This window comes from Passer montanus, unplaced genomic scaffold (genome assembly GCF_014805655.1).
Source record: "Passer montanus isolate IOZ18808 unplaced genomic scaffold, ASM1480565v1 scaffold45, whole genome shotgun sequence".
Lineage (NCBI taxonomy): Eukaryota > Metazoa > Chordata > Aves > Passeriformes > Passeridae > Passer > Passer montanus.
The window spans coordinates 6860335-6875706 of record NW_024369373.1 but is presented as its reverse complement, the minus strand read 5'-3'; the positions used below and the strand labels follow the sequence as shown (position 1 = coordinate 6875706).

General features: G+C 39.0%; 1 protein-coding gene across 5 annotated transcripts in view; it reads right to left on the bottom strand.

Annotated features, from left to right (window-relative positions):
* Positions 1–752: 752 nt before the first annotated feature.
* Positions 753–15372, bottom strand: part of ESRP2 (epithelial splicing regulatory protein 2) — a 42839-nt gene continuing 28219 nt past the window's right edge. For 2 of the 5 annotated variants that reach the window (XM_039721448.1, XM_039721449.1), the window contains exons 13-16: positions 14890–15088; positions 13458–13653; positions 12246–12423; positions 1206–2119 (exon numbers count right to left, since the gene is read on the bottom strand). In XM_039721448.1, coding sequence (XP_039577382.1) covers positions 1961–2119; positions 12246–12423; positions 13458–13653; positions 14890–15088 — 732 coding nt within the window. In that variant the 3' untranslated portion in view covers positions 1206–1960. Of the gene's footprint in view, positions 2120–4985; positions 5098–12245; positions 12424–13457; positions 13654–14889; positions 15089–15372 lie in introns of all 5 variants that reach the window. The other 3 variants (XM_039721452.1, XM_039721451.1, XM_039721450.1) reach the window with 3 other exon arrangements.

Sequence of the window (15372 nt, the reverse complement as noted above, 5' to 3'; positions counted from 1 at the left end):
CCGAAATTTTCCTCCAAGGCATAATGAGGAAATGTTAATTACCACTGTGCAATCCTTTATACTATTCAAATTACTTCAAAACTAAAATTTTTGTCAGACTTCACAAAGATTAATATTGGAAACAGGTTAGTGTAAGCACTCCCATTAAAAAAAAAAATCCTTCCCTCCAGTTCCACCTGGTTGCTGAAACTTAATTTGAGAGGTTTTTGATGACAAAATGGAATCTGGCATGAGATGTGTCTGACTAGAGAGAAACATACCTTATCTTGATATGATATCCTCCCCTTTCTCTGTTTTCAGTACAAAAAGGTTGACTGGCTCTATTTTGACTTAAATGTGGCATTTTGAGTTGCACAGATAAGTGAGTGACCCGTTAGGTCAATTAAATGCAAACACGAATGCAATTTCAAGTTCAATACTTTGTTTCCTCTGGCAACAGAAAGAACACTAAGCATGTAAACAGTTACATCATGTTGCCTCAAATGTGTTGCACTAGGAGAGAAACATGCATCATAGAGATTTCTGGCCTACTAGAACATGCAAAAAGGCAAAAACAAAACAAAAAACCCCAAAAACACAAAACCCCAAAACAACAAAAAAACCACCACAAGCCCCCAAAAAACAGAGATGTCACAAAGTACAAATGATCATCTAAATCTAGGAGAAAAGTGTGTAAGGCTATTTATCAAAGTCTGATGCTCTGTGAGAACACAAAGCAAAGCATAAGTTCCTTTCAAAAGGCAATGCACATTGTAAGCATCTCTTTTATTGTAATATAAAGAAGCATACATCATTCAGTTCTTTAAAGTACAACTCAAATTGTACACTAACAAAAAAAAGATCAATTCAGACATACATGAACATGTCAACAACAGAATTCATTACATTTTGCTCTGCTGGTATTGCACTTGGAATGATTTGGAAGTAAGGCACAGTAAAAACAAAGTCATTTAGTGCTTCTACAGCAGATGTCTTTTTTTAAACACATGCTACATGACGTAAAAGTACTTCTAGCTTATGTATATACACACAGGGGAAAAAGAAAAAAGCATGCACTAGAGAATTCAGATTTCAACATATCTTGCTGTTTCATAATATACAAATAAAGTAGTTTAAAGATGTAAACAAATTGCATGCACATAAACTAGAGCAAAATCTTTAATACAGTATCTGAAAGCTATTATGCTTAAATAAAAAAATATAACTTATTAGTACTCAGGTTTATGTGCCATTTTTGTCCTGTAGAGATTAAAAATATGGGGTTGGGGGTAGGGTGGGAAGAGAGGAATTTTCTGGTTTTGCTGTTGGTTTTATTTTTTTTGCTTCACACATTGGCAGCAGTACACTGGTAAGAAGGTCAAATATGGCTTTTGCAAAACAACGTCTAATGAAAACATGAAAAAGCACAATTGGTTCAGGATCCAGCATCCTGATATTTTCCAGTCAAGAAAAAAACAAAACAAAAATCAATATGATCTACGCTTTGAACTGGGTAAGCCATGCATTCCAAAAGACCTTTCTAAAGACATTTAAACTCTACAAGAACGAGACACTTTGTCAAGTGTAAACCCTTAAAAACTAAACACAGAAGAATCTGAATGACTCAAGCATCGTTTTCCACTTCAAATGCTGCTGAGTAAGTTTTGCCCGTGGCTGCGGTAGCTGAAGTGATACTGGGCTGTCTCCAGAATTAACTGCATGCCAGGGGCAGCTTTGCTTCTTTTTACACAGGTACGTTAGAAATTAAGTAAATTAACTGCACAATTTTTGGTTTCACTTTATCTTTGGCATAGGAGATGCCATTTTTCAAATTAAAAAGGACATGCACCATGCTGCGTTCCAGCATGTTACGCTGAAAAGGCACATTTGTTGCTGCCTGGGTGGCAAGGGAAGACTTCTTATTTTGCAAAAGGCACGGTGTTGAGTGCAACATCCTTTCCTCATCCTCCAGAGAGTTCAGCTAGACCAGGTACAATTGTACACAGCGGCTGCCCAGGAGCTGTCCATTTCTCTCAGCCACTGCTTGCTTAGCTAGATCCAGGCTTGGAAAAGTCACCAGCGCCTCGCCACTGGGCTGCCCACTAAAGTTGTAAAGCATGAGGATGGAATCTGCTTGGAGCTGCAATGGTACAAGAAGAAAAAAAGAAAAAAAACTATTAAGACCAGAGACAACACCTGGAAATGCAGTTTTGTCATGCTGGTGCATTTTTTAGTGCATCTGGCTCACTCTGCTCCTGCGTCCATGGTGAAAATATTCTGAATGTTAGGAATGGGAAGGAGAAGGAGTCAAAGATTAAAGGAAATTTTAGCTTGGCAAACAGCAGCAGCTCCTATTCTGCTGGAGTGCTGAGTAGTGATGTAGACATAATTCTGTGTAAAAGTTTTGCTAGAGAAGAAACTGAGATTAAAGGTTGATAAAAGGAGAGAGTAGATGTTAATAGGAGGTGAATGGTGCAAGAAATCCAGGCATGAATAATTCGTGTACTATGTGGACTACTGGCCAAGTGACAAAGGCTATTAAGGCATGTCAATACTCACATACAAAGTTAAAAAAAAAAACAACACCAGGCTAAAAATAAAAGAGCTGTATGAGTTCTCTGTTGGGATAATGAGCTGAACTCAACACAGATATACAGTGCAAGAAAGATTTTTCTGAAAAATTAAGTAAAATTTAGTGCAAAACTGAAGTAAATATTTATTGTAATTTTAACAAGGCTAAGGAAAAGCAGGTTAGCAGACAAGATTATTTAGTCATTGGAGTTTATTTACTTTTGAGGGCACTTGCCCTCATAAAGTCTTAAAAAGCAGTTCCAAATTGCTGAGTTCAATCAGACATTACAGTCAGCCTATTGTACCCCATCCATTTTCCATAAGATCCAGGAAATTTTTCCAAGCTAAGTTTGAACTCCTGCTTGTTGGATAGAAATGAATCTCAGTGAAGTTTCAAAATGAGAGACTGAAGGATTAAAGCTCAGAATACAAGGTTAGTTTCTTTGAAGAACGGTGTCAAAACAATGCTGGAAAACCAACCAGTTTTATGAATATTAATTCAAGTTAAGTTCATGTGACATATGTCCTCTTTAGTTTATAAAAGGTTAAAATATTTATGTGTTTAATTTCTGTAGAACGTGTGTGTCTGGTATACTACAAGAAACAGCAGACTTCTCAGTTATTACCAATAGCATTTCATTAATGCATCATATCATATATCAGCTTTACATTCAAACATATGAAAATAAATCAAGTGCATGCTAGAGCTTCACTCACCCAAACACTGAGCAGGCAATAAAAATATTCTTAAAATATATGCAACAGCACACTTTAAAAACCAAAAGCATGCATAAGACAGTTAGTACAAACTTTCTATCATTGCTTCTCAGAGAACTAAAGTTAGTCAAGAAATAGCATGCAAAAGAAATCAAAAAACCAGCTAAAATACATCATCTCTAAAGCCCACTTCTAGTCTGGAAGCAATCCTGGTTTATTTCAGAGTAACCTTCACTCAAAGAGTTGTGTTCACAACTTGGTTTGAGCTGTAATCTGAGCTAAAGGATGCTCTGCTCTAAATCAGCTCTTTGCTGTTATTCCATATGGGATGAACTCATTTTACCATCAGTCCAGAACAGAACTTTAATATTTCAGCTGAGAGTCAGCTGAAAACACACATGGAACACAGTTAGACCTCTGAGCACAGAGGAGTTTTAAAAACATAGTTTAAATAGGAGTGTTGGTGTAATACCAATGTAGGGATCTGGAAATTCATGTTATGAGAACTGCACAGAAAGTTAGCAGAGAAGTCTACACATTCTGCAAGCAACATTATTAAAAGAACTAAATAAACCCCTTCAGTTTCATTTTAAGACATACTGGGTTTAAGTTCTTATTTATAGATAATTCTAGAAAAACAGATTTTCTGTATATACATGTGTGTTTTAAAACTAGATTCAGATTCACACAAATCTTTTTCCTGGATTTTTTTTTCTTTACTCTCCAACAGTGGTACCTGCATAATACTACTTTGTACCACTTATAATTCAGACTGAGCTATTCCATGAATTAATCAAAGACTGTTTCCATGTCATACTTAGCAGAATCCAACTGCTGATCTGGTTTTCCAGTTAATCACCAGACCATGCAGTCCATCTGCTCCTTACAGATCCAACATGAGAAAACAACGAATTTGAAAACTGAGTTGATGGTTGTTACTAAAAGTACATTTGTTTGTGAAAGTAATTCTCTCAAAGCATAGTATGTGATTGCCATTTTTAAACTGTAAGGTTGTTCTGTTTTTTTCTTAAGGAAAAAGAAAATATAATAACTAATCAGTAGCCTTTTGAATGGAATACAGTAGTACTGTGGCATCATGTAGTTCACATAAGCCATAACAAAATTTCTCTAAGAATTGTGTGTAGGTGCCAAAGATGCAGGCAAATTTACTGTTAGCAAATCTAGTTATTTGCATTAGAAAGTCACTATACCCAAAAAATCCTCTTCTGGAAAAACTAATGTAATAGTTCACATTGGATTAGGAAGATCAAGAAGGAGAGATATAAATCTCTAGCCAATTATATGGTACAAAAAAAGACACAGCCAGAGGTCTGGGGATCTTCAGACATACATTTGAGTGTGCTTTCTAGCAATATCAGGGAGAAAAAAATCATCTCCTACTACTCTACTAAAAGGAAAATATGAGACTGAAAGGTTCACATGAGATACAAGCATTAACAAACCCTTCTGGAAGTTGAACACACCATCTGAGCAGAACCAGGCAATCACTACCTCCACCACTGCTGCCCCATCAGCTCCAGATCACAGTCAGCCCATTTCCTTGGGTTAGTTGATTTTTGAAGCAGGAGCACTAACACCAGGATCCCAATGCAAGCTACTGAGGGGGAAAGCCACAAGCAAAGATCTCTGTAGCACCAAGCCCTTCTTTCCCTTCCCATTCACCTCTGGAGGCCCAGGCTCTGGCAGTCACATCTTACCTTCTTCAGAAGTTACAAAGAGTTACAAACAGACCCACTCTTTCGGTGCTTGTAACACACTCCTGGCTTGATCGCTCAGCTGAATTAGGCCATTGTAGTCATCAGGTGCATACTACAGTACAAGTGTGACATGGGACAATCAGCAAGAGAAGGAACAGTCTGGCACAGCAAGCCACACAGACCATCATTTGCAACCACAATTAAGAGCATCAGCTATAACAACTGGCAGGAGACAGTGAATTGGATAGAAACTACTTTTATGTAAGATAAAAAATACATTAATTGCATTACTGGTTGTAGAAATGAAGTAAATGCTTGTGGGGAATGTTCTAAACTGTGTATTTGAACTGCTCTTTATCAAGGAAGGGAAATAGTTCAGACCATGAAGTGCTCCTTTTTTCCTTCTACTCATGAGATGGCAGCACCAGGTAACCAAACTCACATTTTCATAAGCACAATCACAAACCCACTAATGGCTCTCACTGGGACAGATGAGCAACTTCCAGCCTGCACACTGAGGTGGGGGATCAGAATAATTGTATGGATCTCATTCAGATCTTTTATGCACTCATGGAAATGAAGTGCAGCTTCTCTAGGGTAGAGCTGCAGATAATACTTGCACTCCATAGACTACACCAATGTAATGAAAGAAAATCAATGCCCCAGCATGAATGCATTCACAAGGTAAAATAGCATTTATGCCTGTGTAGTGTATTTCTACGTTGGAAAATGAAATAAACTACACGGTGTAACTGCATCATGGCAGATTTGTAGAAGTAATAACATAAAAATGATGACTGTAGAGAACAGTCACACCATCAAATTAGAACAAAAACCTCATATGTGAATCAGAACTAAGAATTATTTGAGATCCTGAATATGAACAGTAATTGCTCATACTACTAGCCTGGTACAAATATAACATATATAGTCAGAAAATACATCTTGGAGAATATGAAACATTGTTCTTAGCACATAATCTTTCCAAATCACATAACCTGGAAAGGGACTGAGCATTCTTACACATGCTGCAAGGACTACTTGAGTGGTTCCTATAATCCAGAAGACAAGAGTGTTTAGCATAACCTGAGTTGTAGAATACCTTTTCAGTGGCAAGAAGAGTTTCCTGTCTCCCCCAGACAGACTAATGCTTTAGATGATTGCCAAATGCACACAATGTTGATGCACTATGCTGCCTTTCCTTTGATATTTCTATAGTACAAAAAGTCTCCTGCCAGCTTAGGGAGAAAAGGGTATTATATTTGGGCATACAGAACACGTATCCATCCAAAGGGAAGTTGAGAAGGAAAACACCAACCATCTTGTACACACCTTCCACAGAAATCAATAACCAAGAGCCCAGAGAACACAAAAGAAAAGAACCCCCCAGAATTTTACTACTGAATTCTAGCCACATCTAAACCCATGCCATTAAGTAAAAGACAAATATAACAAGTATTTTCTAGATAGTCTCTGCCAGGGCAACCAGACCGTGCAAATATTAGATTTATGATTCCCAGACCTGCCCTTGAAACAAATCTACAAAATGTAAGTTTACTCTTTGGAAGGAATGTCTCAAGATAGTACATACTTTAGATTATCAGTAGATGTACAGTAGGCAAAGTTCTACAGTCTTACTCTTGCAAGGGACAGCATTTCATAAGTTACACTTGAAATGGAATAAACAATGTAGAAAATATGAAAGTTGGAAAAACATCCTGTACAGAATTGTCAGAGCTTAGGCAAAGACCTAAAGAAAGTGAGAAAGAAAGAAGAAAAATAAATTCATCAAAAGACCTAGAAATAGAAGTAGCATCTAATCACAGTAAGAGACTGCAGTCAATCAAAACAGAAGCTGTAGAACAGTAAATTCTTCAAATAAAATTAAAACTACCCTAGCTTGCCTGAGTAAGCACATAATTGTGAATCTTTCTGATTCTGTCTGCATTTCAGAACCCGTCAGAACAAAACAAGAACATCCAACCACAGAGGACCAAACCAAGGGTAAACTGGTTAATAAAGATGTAATACACTATACTTCCTCCTTAAATTTTCTTCAACCTATTTTATTTCTTTGTTCTTCTTTTGCTGAGAGAAATATGGGACTGTCTTCCCTTCACAGACTGTGCACAGATTTAACCAGGTCACTAACCAGTAAGTCATTGATTTCCATTTCATTTTTGCAGTTCCTACAGTGAATATTCAAAGCTCAGTCTAAAAACAGCACATACAAAGCAATCTAGAGAAAATAACCCACTACTAAAATTAAAAAAAAACAAACAGCATTGAAACTGGGGTATATTTAGACACACTCTGACTGGGGAAAAACAGGAGCAAATGATAGAAAAGAAAAACATCATAGGCAAAATGGCCACTTCAGGAAGGCACCTTCAATTCTTGCCCAAACAACCCATAAACTTTATCACAGAACAGTTCCCAAAGGAAACTCTCAGACTCTGGGAAAAAGCCTAGAATATGTAACCAGATTTGGTGATAGGTAACTGCAACCTTTAGCACAAGAGTCAGGAGAAATACCCTAAACTGGCTTTTCCCCTAGAAGCACGTCAATTGTACCATAAGACTGCCATTACAAACACCCACAAATACCTGAATGCTGTGTGGAAGAGATACCACCTGAACTTTCTGCATGTCAGAGACTGAAACAGGTAATGCCTGTTCCAAAAATAGAGGGTGCCACTTCAGTCTCTTGCTTCAACAGACAGAAACTGTAACCACTAATTTACCGGTCCCAGTCTCACAGATGCTTTCTTCACACAGGCAACATTTCCAGGGCGGAGATAAATTTAGGAATAAAGCAAAACAAGCAGTTATTCTGAGTGTGGGGGTGAGCATGGAATAGTGTCTGTAGTGCCAGATGACTTCCAATCCCAGTAAGTGGGAATTCTTCCTCTACCACTTCCCCTGTCCCTCCCCTAGTCAGAGGGTGCCATGCCTTGGACTGGCACACAGATGAGGGGGTATCCTCCTCTCAGGCTGCAGAGAATCAGATTTCAAAAGGATCCCAAAGGAAATAGAGAATACTTCTTTGTTTAAGCACACATTTCAGAGAAACAAACTCCTAATCCCTAAAAAGTCAGCAACAATGAAGTCTGTTGTCCTGACACAACCGAGAAATGTCGTTAGTGCCCTTGGAATTTAGCCATCCATCCACTTCCCTTCACTTCCTTATTACTGCTTTAACCACAACTCACCCTCCTCCCCTCCACCAGCAAGCCTTAAATTCTGTGTCTCTGAAGCCTTGGAGGATTAATATACTGCAAAAGCTCTTTATAGCTGCAGACAAAAGACACTTAAGCCCAGTAGAGGTTTAAAGAACACTACTTATTTTATGCTTTTCCTATGTAGAAGCATGTACACAAAGAAGTCCTTACACTTCCATCCCAGCCTTTTTCAGCAAATTCAGGGGGCTTTTTAAAAGTTCAGATGGTGACCATGGCCCCTAAATCTTAGTCATCTTCCAGTTTTGGGGGTTTTTTTACAGCTATACTTACACACAACTTACTTAAATAGCAAGTCTGCTTTCTAAGAACTAATCCACAGGGTCTTTTCCAGGCAGGCGTGAGTTCACTTCACGTTCATGCCAACCTCCAAGAAACTGGGCAAGTACTACTAAAGGAAGGCTGAATCCTAGCCAAGACAACAGCTGTGAACTGGGTTTTGGTCAGCTAAGACCACAGGCACAGCTAAACTGTATCTGCTTTTACATTAACCTAACAGTTCTTGTCATGACACCAACCCTGCCACTACTTGTATTCTCAAATAAAAAAATTATTGAAAAACCACATGCCAACAAAACCCCCCCAAACCCAACCCAAACAAACAACCAAACCAAACCAAACAACAACAACAAAGAAAACTGAAAGAGAGCCCCTACTGTAAAAGAGTCTCCAGTATTTGGAGACTAAAATACTTTGCATTGATTCCTTTAGTAGCTAAATATTAAAACCCATGAAGTGTCTCACTACTAAATAAAGAAAAATAAAAATACTTTATGAAAAATTTTGTTTTGCTATGCACCAACTTCACATAAATCCATCATGACTCAACTACTACCCCTGTTCAATTATTATTTAGCAGAGTTCCTTCACTGCTTCTGCAGCTGTACAGAGGGGTGGCCTGAAGTAACAGGCCATCAGTAATGAGGAGTTTTGTGTATGTTATTACTACAATTGCACCACTTCTTCCTTAGACTTCACTCCATGATATGAAATATGAATTACTTTTCTGAATTCCTGAAGAGTCTCCTCAAAATCCCATCCATGGATCCCTTACTTCAACATAATGCCCAGACAAGGATCTGCTGAGCAGCTGGTGAATGGCATGGTGAGGGATTTGTTGCTGTTTTGGGGTTTGTTGTTTTTTCAATGTGGCTTTAGTTGGCTTGGGTTTTGTGGTTGCTTTTAGCTATCCTTTAGTTATGTATCCAGCACATAATTGGACTCAAATCAATGGCCCTATTGCTTTACAGTGCAACCAAAAAGCAGTTTAATGTGAATTGCTGAATTAGCTCTTTTGAGGATTACAGTACACTACAATATAGAAAGGTGATGGGGAAAATTGCCATCTCCCTGATTTACCATTAAAATTCTTCTCGTGTTTTTCAATTGCTTAATCCAAGTTACAATAAATACATGCAAGCTGGAAGGAATTTTCACCAAAAAAACACCCAAGAAAACAGAACTACAAGAAACTGAGCTGCTGAAACACTAAACAAGAAGCTAATACTAATAAAATTAAATGAAAATTAAAATGCTGATCTGCAGCATTTTTAAATTATTTGTTTTTAGAAGCATGTACTGATGTTGAGACCAGCTTGTTGAAGCTCATGATATCTCTTAAGAGGCAGGTCTGGTATGAAAAGTGCTTTCACTTAAGTAGCAACATGTGCACACATGCAATATACAGAGCCCATGAAGCCTGAAGGAAAAATTCAGAGGAGAATAAAGCAAGAACTAAAACTTGAACCCTGTTCCTTCCAGACAAGGACACACAGAGACAAAAATCACCCTTCAATTTCAGCATCTCCGATCTGGTTCCCAGAATACCAACACTGAAGAGCACTGAATACCAACATCAATTAGCTGTACAGAGATTAAAACCATGCCCAAACCACTGATGATTATTAAGGGCTCACTTTATGAACGAGCAGAAGCATCGTGCAATAAATCCTTGGGCAGCAGCAGAAAATGAGAAAACAATGTGAAGAAAGGGGAGGGAAAAAGAAAAAAAAGATTAGTTATTGCTCCAGAGATGTAATATTGTCCCATTACAGTAAGTCACCGTCTCTTTTCCCCCTGAAGGAATGAATGAGTATAAAATTAGCATTACCACATGTGGGATTCCAAGAACAATTCAAAAGAATTCCTGGTCCCTTTATAAGATTTTCAACCTGATCTCATTTGGACAACATCTTCTAAAGAAATCAAAGAGGTGATCAATTTAATAACAGTAACTGATGATCACAGGAGGTGGCAGCAGCAGAATATAGGTTTCACCTTGTGTCAAAATTTCTGTTCCTTTAACCAGTTAATTGTGCAATACAAACACCAGGATCTGCTCTCCAAGTGCAGAAATGAGGAGAAGAGCAAACTGAGCATGAGACACAAAGTCCAGGTTCACTAAGCTGAAGATTTAACAAAAGGCAGTGGTGCTAGAGGTGGTCACTAACCTGTTCCATGCATGGACAGGTTCAGGTCACATTTTTCAAAGCTGCAGTTACACTTCTAGCTAAATTTCAATTTAGCAAATAAGCTTCCATACTTAAGGTTTTAATACATCCACCATCTATCCACCAAACCCCCCAACCAGTAGAAAACAACTAAAAGGCAAAATATTGATGGCTAAACAATAGGATGAATGTTTATTACTTTTCTGGGAATCATGAATCCACAAATGAGTGAACTTGGTTTGAACTCTGGAAATATCTGTGGAAGAAAAAGCCCTAAAATACAACAATATGCAGTTTCTTTTTACTGTTTGTCCAAATTCACTGCTCTTTTTATGTGACAATCTTTATCCACTGAAAAACTGAGTATACAAAACTGCTTTCAAATCATAAATGTAACATTCAAAGAGAACACAACAGGTAGAGCACTGCATCTTCCAAATACAAAAACTTGGAACATAAACATTTAAGCATCTGTTCTCAGTCTACATTCATTTGCATACCAGATATCTGGCTCAAAAAATTAAAGCTCATTGTCTTCTAAGAATCTAAAGGTTTAAAGAAAGAAAATATACCCAACCAGAATGTTTCCTATTACCTCTTGCAATATCACTGTTATCCCAGAATGTTGAAGGACAAACATGCAAAGATTATTGTCTTTTGACACAAATCACTTGCATACTTGCAGTGGGGTTTGAGAGCCACAGAGGATTTTAGCTCAGGACTTCCAAGTAGTACCCAAAAGGGCAGAGTTGGAACTGCGTACGTGCTGTTACACACAGGAGTTAAATACTCACCAGAACATACCATATTCAATTACCTTTCCTTTTAGCAAACATGTCATGACAAATCATGGATATAGATACAGTATCCTCTGAGACAAAAGGCAGAAGACATCAAATAAGAGCTGCTGGAAAACAGTGTTTGTAGCTGGTGCCTTTTTTTTTTTTAACTTATCAAGAGGTTAAATTCATTTGCTCACCTGAGAGCATTCCATCAGTCCATACAGACTGATATTACTTACAGTATATTTGCTGTCAGTATGGACAGCATGGATAATACAGATTTCCTTTAGTTTGCAATGTAATACAGCTTTAATGAAACATGTAACCAAAATAATTAGCAATTGAAACAGTGTTTGACCAAGACAGCTGTGTCTCCTTTTGCAAGTCACCACACCCAGCTCACAGCTCTCTGTATTAGCAATCAGCAAACTTTCAGTGTTGAAGGCCAAACACTGACCCAACCAAAAGGCTCCCATCACCAAGTGGCCAGGACTGAAAACTTTTGGCAGTCCCCACTTTGTTGTGGCAGCCCCTCTCACAATGGGGCTCTGATGTCTTCAAACTCAAACCCCAAACCCAGACACCAAATCACTGCTCCCAGATCAGGGTTTGTCTATTTAATAAGAAGGCAAATCGTGTGTTACTCTTCAGTCTGCCAGTTAAATATACAACATGCAGCTTGCACACTTGTTTGGCAGTTTCCAAAAGCTCTTGCTTGCTCAGTTTGGCCTCCATTGGCCCATACTCAGAGGTCCAAATCCCATCTCAAGGAGAGGGCTGCATACTAACCTGGTACCCCTGGAAGAAACTGAGAATCTCCTTCATTCCTGTGTTGTATGGCAAGCCCTGCATCCGGACCAAGGCTCCAGGCTGGGGCAGGATCGGAGTGTGGGTGGCAGTGGCAGCAGCTGCCACAGCTCCTGGAGGAGCTGCAATGTACCCCACCGTGGTAGGAGATACTGGAGGACTGAAAGAGAGAGAGGCAGCAAAATTGTTACAAAAACCAATAACTGGTTCTACTGCTCACAGTAGGCAAAGATAAAACTGAAAATTTAGATTTGAAAAAGAATCCAAATACTACAGAAAAACAAAGAGTCTTGATGTGGATTGTTTTGTGGACTTTCTTAATTTCTCTTCCGCATCTCATGATCTATTTTTAGAGAAGGGAGAGAAGGGAAAATAGCAAGCATTTGTAGTTAAAGACATAAGGAGTGGCATTTGTTATTTCACAGGGGAGTAGAAAAAGTAGCTGCAGATGACTTGTTTTAAGATCATTAATAAAAACACAAAGAAATAATGGGGAGGGGTGAGCCATAGTAGGAAAAGGAGGAAAACACCTAAATCTGGCATTTGTGAGCCACAAAAGAGTGAGTAATTAGCATCTCCATCTTGCCAGGGCCAGGGCCCATTTAGCAAAACCAGATACTCAATCTAGCAAGTGTTACACAGCCTAGGAGCTATCAGTGAACAAGCATTTCCCCACAACCCCTGTACCAGACTTCAGTGACTCATGCTGATACCATCTGTGGAAAGGGAAAAGGTGGAGATTTGCTTTGCTTTGCATTTTTACACATCTAAAAATGTTCTTTGGTCTCATTGATGTACAAAATCAAACCTAGTACACACCTATGATGATCTTTCAGCACGAAAAGAGTATTGTAATTAAAAGAACAAACTAAGAGGTGAGGGTAGAGATGTGGATTAACACAGCTCCTCTTCTGGCCAATAAATAGAACTGCCTTGATGACATTGTCTCAGTGCCAAAAATCCCCTTTTTGGCTGATGTTATCATGAGATTCAAGCAGAACCTACAGAGGAGATGAACCCCATTACAAGGTCACAGAGAAACAGATAAAATGGTTTCTGTCTCTGTTGCTGAACATTAAGTTCCCAGGACTACCTACACTAGAAGTACAAATTTAAGAGCTGTTCACAGGTGACCACAGTCACCTACTGCACTGGGATGAAAGGTCAAGAGGAGCAGTGAAATCTCAGGGTTACCTGGGATAGTAAGCTGTGTAGTTCATGTAAAGCTGAGCAGCCTGGGCTGGGTAGTAGGTAACAGTTGGAGGAGCAGCTGCAGAGGCCTGGGGCGTCCTGGTGGATGGCAGGAGGGCTTGTGGCTGGTAAAGGGCTGCTGCCTCTGCTGGGATCACAGCTGCTGTTTGGAAAGCAGCATAAGCTGGTGGAGAAAGACCTAAAACCAAACCAGGACACAGCAACAAAAAAGCAATCAGAATGGAGAACTCTCAGATGAGTAACTCCTACAGCAATGTGATTAAAACCATCTGGGCATGGTTGATGAACACTTGAGCAAAGACTGCTCTCTAGCCTCTCCCCTGGAGACCTTTGCTACAGTGCCACGAATAACAGCCAGGGCATTTGGAATGAGTAATTCCTAAAAGTTTAGAGCTCCTAGATCTGAGCAGCCTTGTCTATATGTAAATGGAAAGTAGGGAGCTTCAGAGTTAATAAAAGAAAGCATAAAGCCATGTGCATAGAGAAAGCAGGCGTGCACACCAACACACCCTGGTGTTTTCTAACAGAAGTTGTACTCTGTGGGACAAAAGCACCACAATAGTGCTTGGGCATCCACATGGATGCACACATGGGCATCCATAACTACTGACCATGAGACTTCATGTATAAGCTTTCTGTGACTTCAAAAAGCATTTTTGGGATATAACAAATGGAAGGGAGAATACCCCACTAGATCACTAGTCTAATGCATTTTGATGAACAAATACCTAATTTGTACAGGAACAATAAACTTGGCTTGGTGTGCAGTCAAATTTGTTTTATATACTATATTTGGCAGCTTTTTACTATTTTGCAAATACACACCAGTATCTGCTTTGTGATTTGGTAGTGAGACTAATTAGAACAATACAGTAAAATTCCATTATAGCTCCTCAGTAAGGGTCACTGTCATCTTAAAATAAAAAAATTAAAAGCCATCCAACTTCACCACTCTATGGTTGGTTAATATATCATCCCAGTGGGTGTTTTCCTTCAAAAATAAGCCCAAAGAGTACCTTCTCAATGCTCTGAGGCAAGATAGCAAGAGCACTCATCGGCAGCTGGAATATAGAACTTCTCCCCATTTTAAAAATCCCTCTCATTCCAAGTAGGTTTCACTACAGGCAAGTCTACTGCAGAGCTCAGAAGAACAGTACACCCATAAAAAGCAAAGTGTGCAACAATTTCACTGGCAAGGCCTTGCTGCCCTCTACTCACCACCGGAAATACAATAAAAATGCCTCTGATCAGTCCCATTATTGCCCAAAGGGAACAATTCCAATCTTAGCATGTACACAGATGGATGATTATTGATCATGGCAAAACCCGAGTCAAAAGGTGAAAGGCCACAAAGCTTCAGCACCTACCACATATCAGCCTTTAGCAGCAGAGAGCAGAAGAATTGGAGACTTACATGGTAACTTACATGGCGGTGGGGATAAGCCACTACGATTTAAAGTGCCACCCATTAAAACAAAGTTCATCTCCTCTCCAGAACACTGGAATACTTCCACATAACGGTCCTTCATCATTTTTTTGTGACATTTTTGAGCCACCATAAAGGCTTTGTCAGCAGATTTCATTTGGATAAAAGCATCACCTGACGGTCGTCCCTAGGGGAGGTGGGGAAGTAATTGTAGGTCAGTCTGTCATGAAATCACCCAGATCACAAGAAATGCAGAAAGGACTAAGATCAAACATCTACTGAAAGCCTGTATCGTTATTCCTTTTCTGGCACAAGTGACTCACAACTCAACAATTCCATTTACGAGCAGAAAAATCAAGACTCATGCAACAAATGCCCAGTTAACACAATGCTACTTCAGTCCTCTGCAGAAAGAAACAGCATCGTGTAGCATGAAAAAAAGTTTGGAGGTCTCTCATCCAAAAGTTGTTC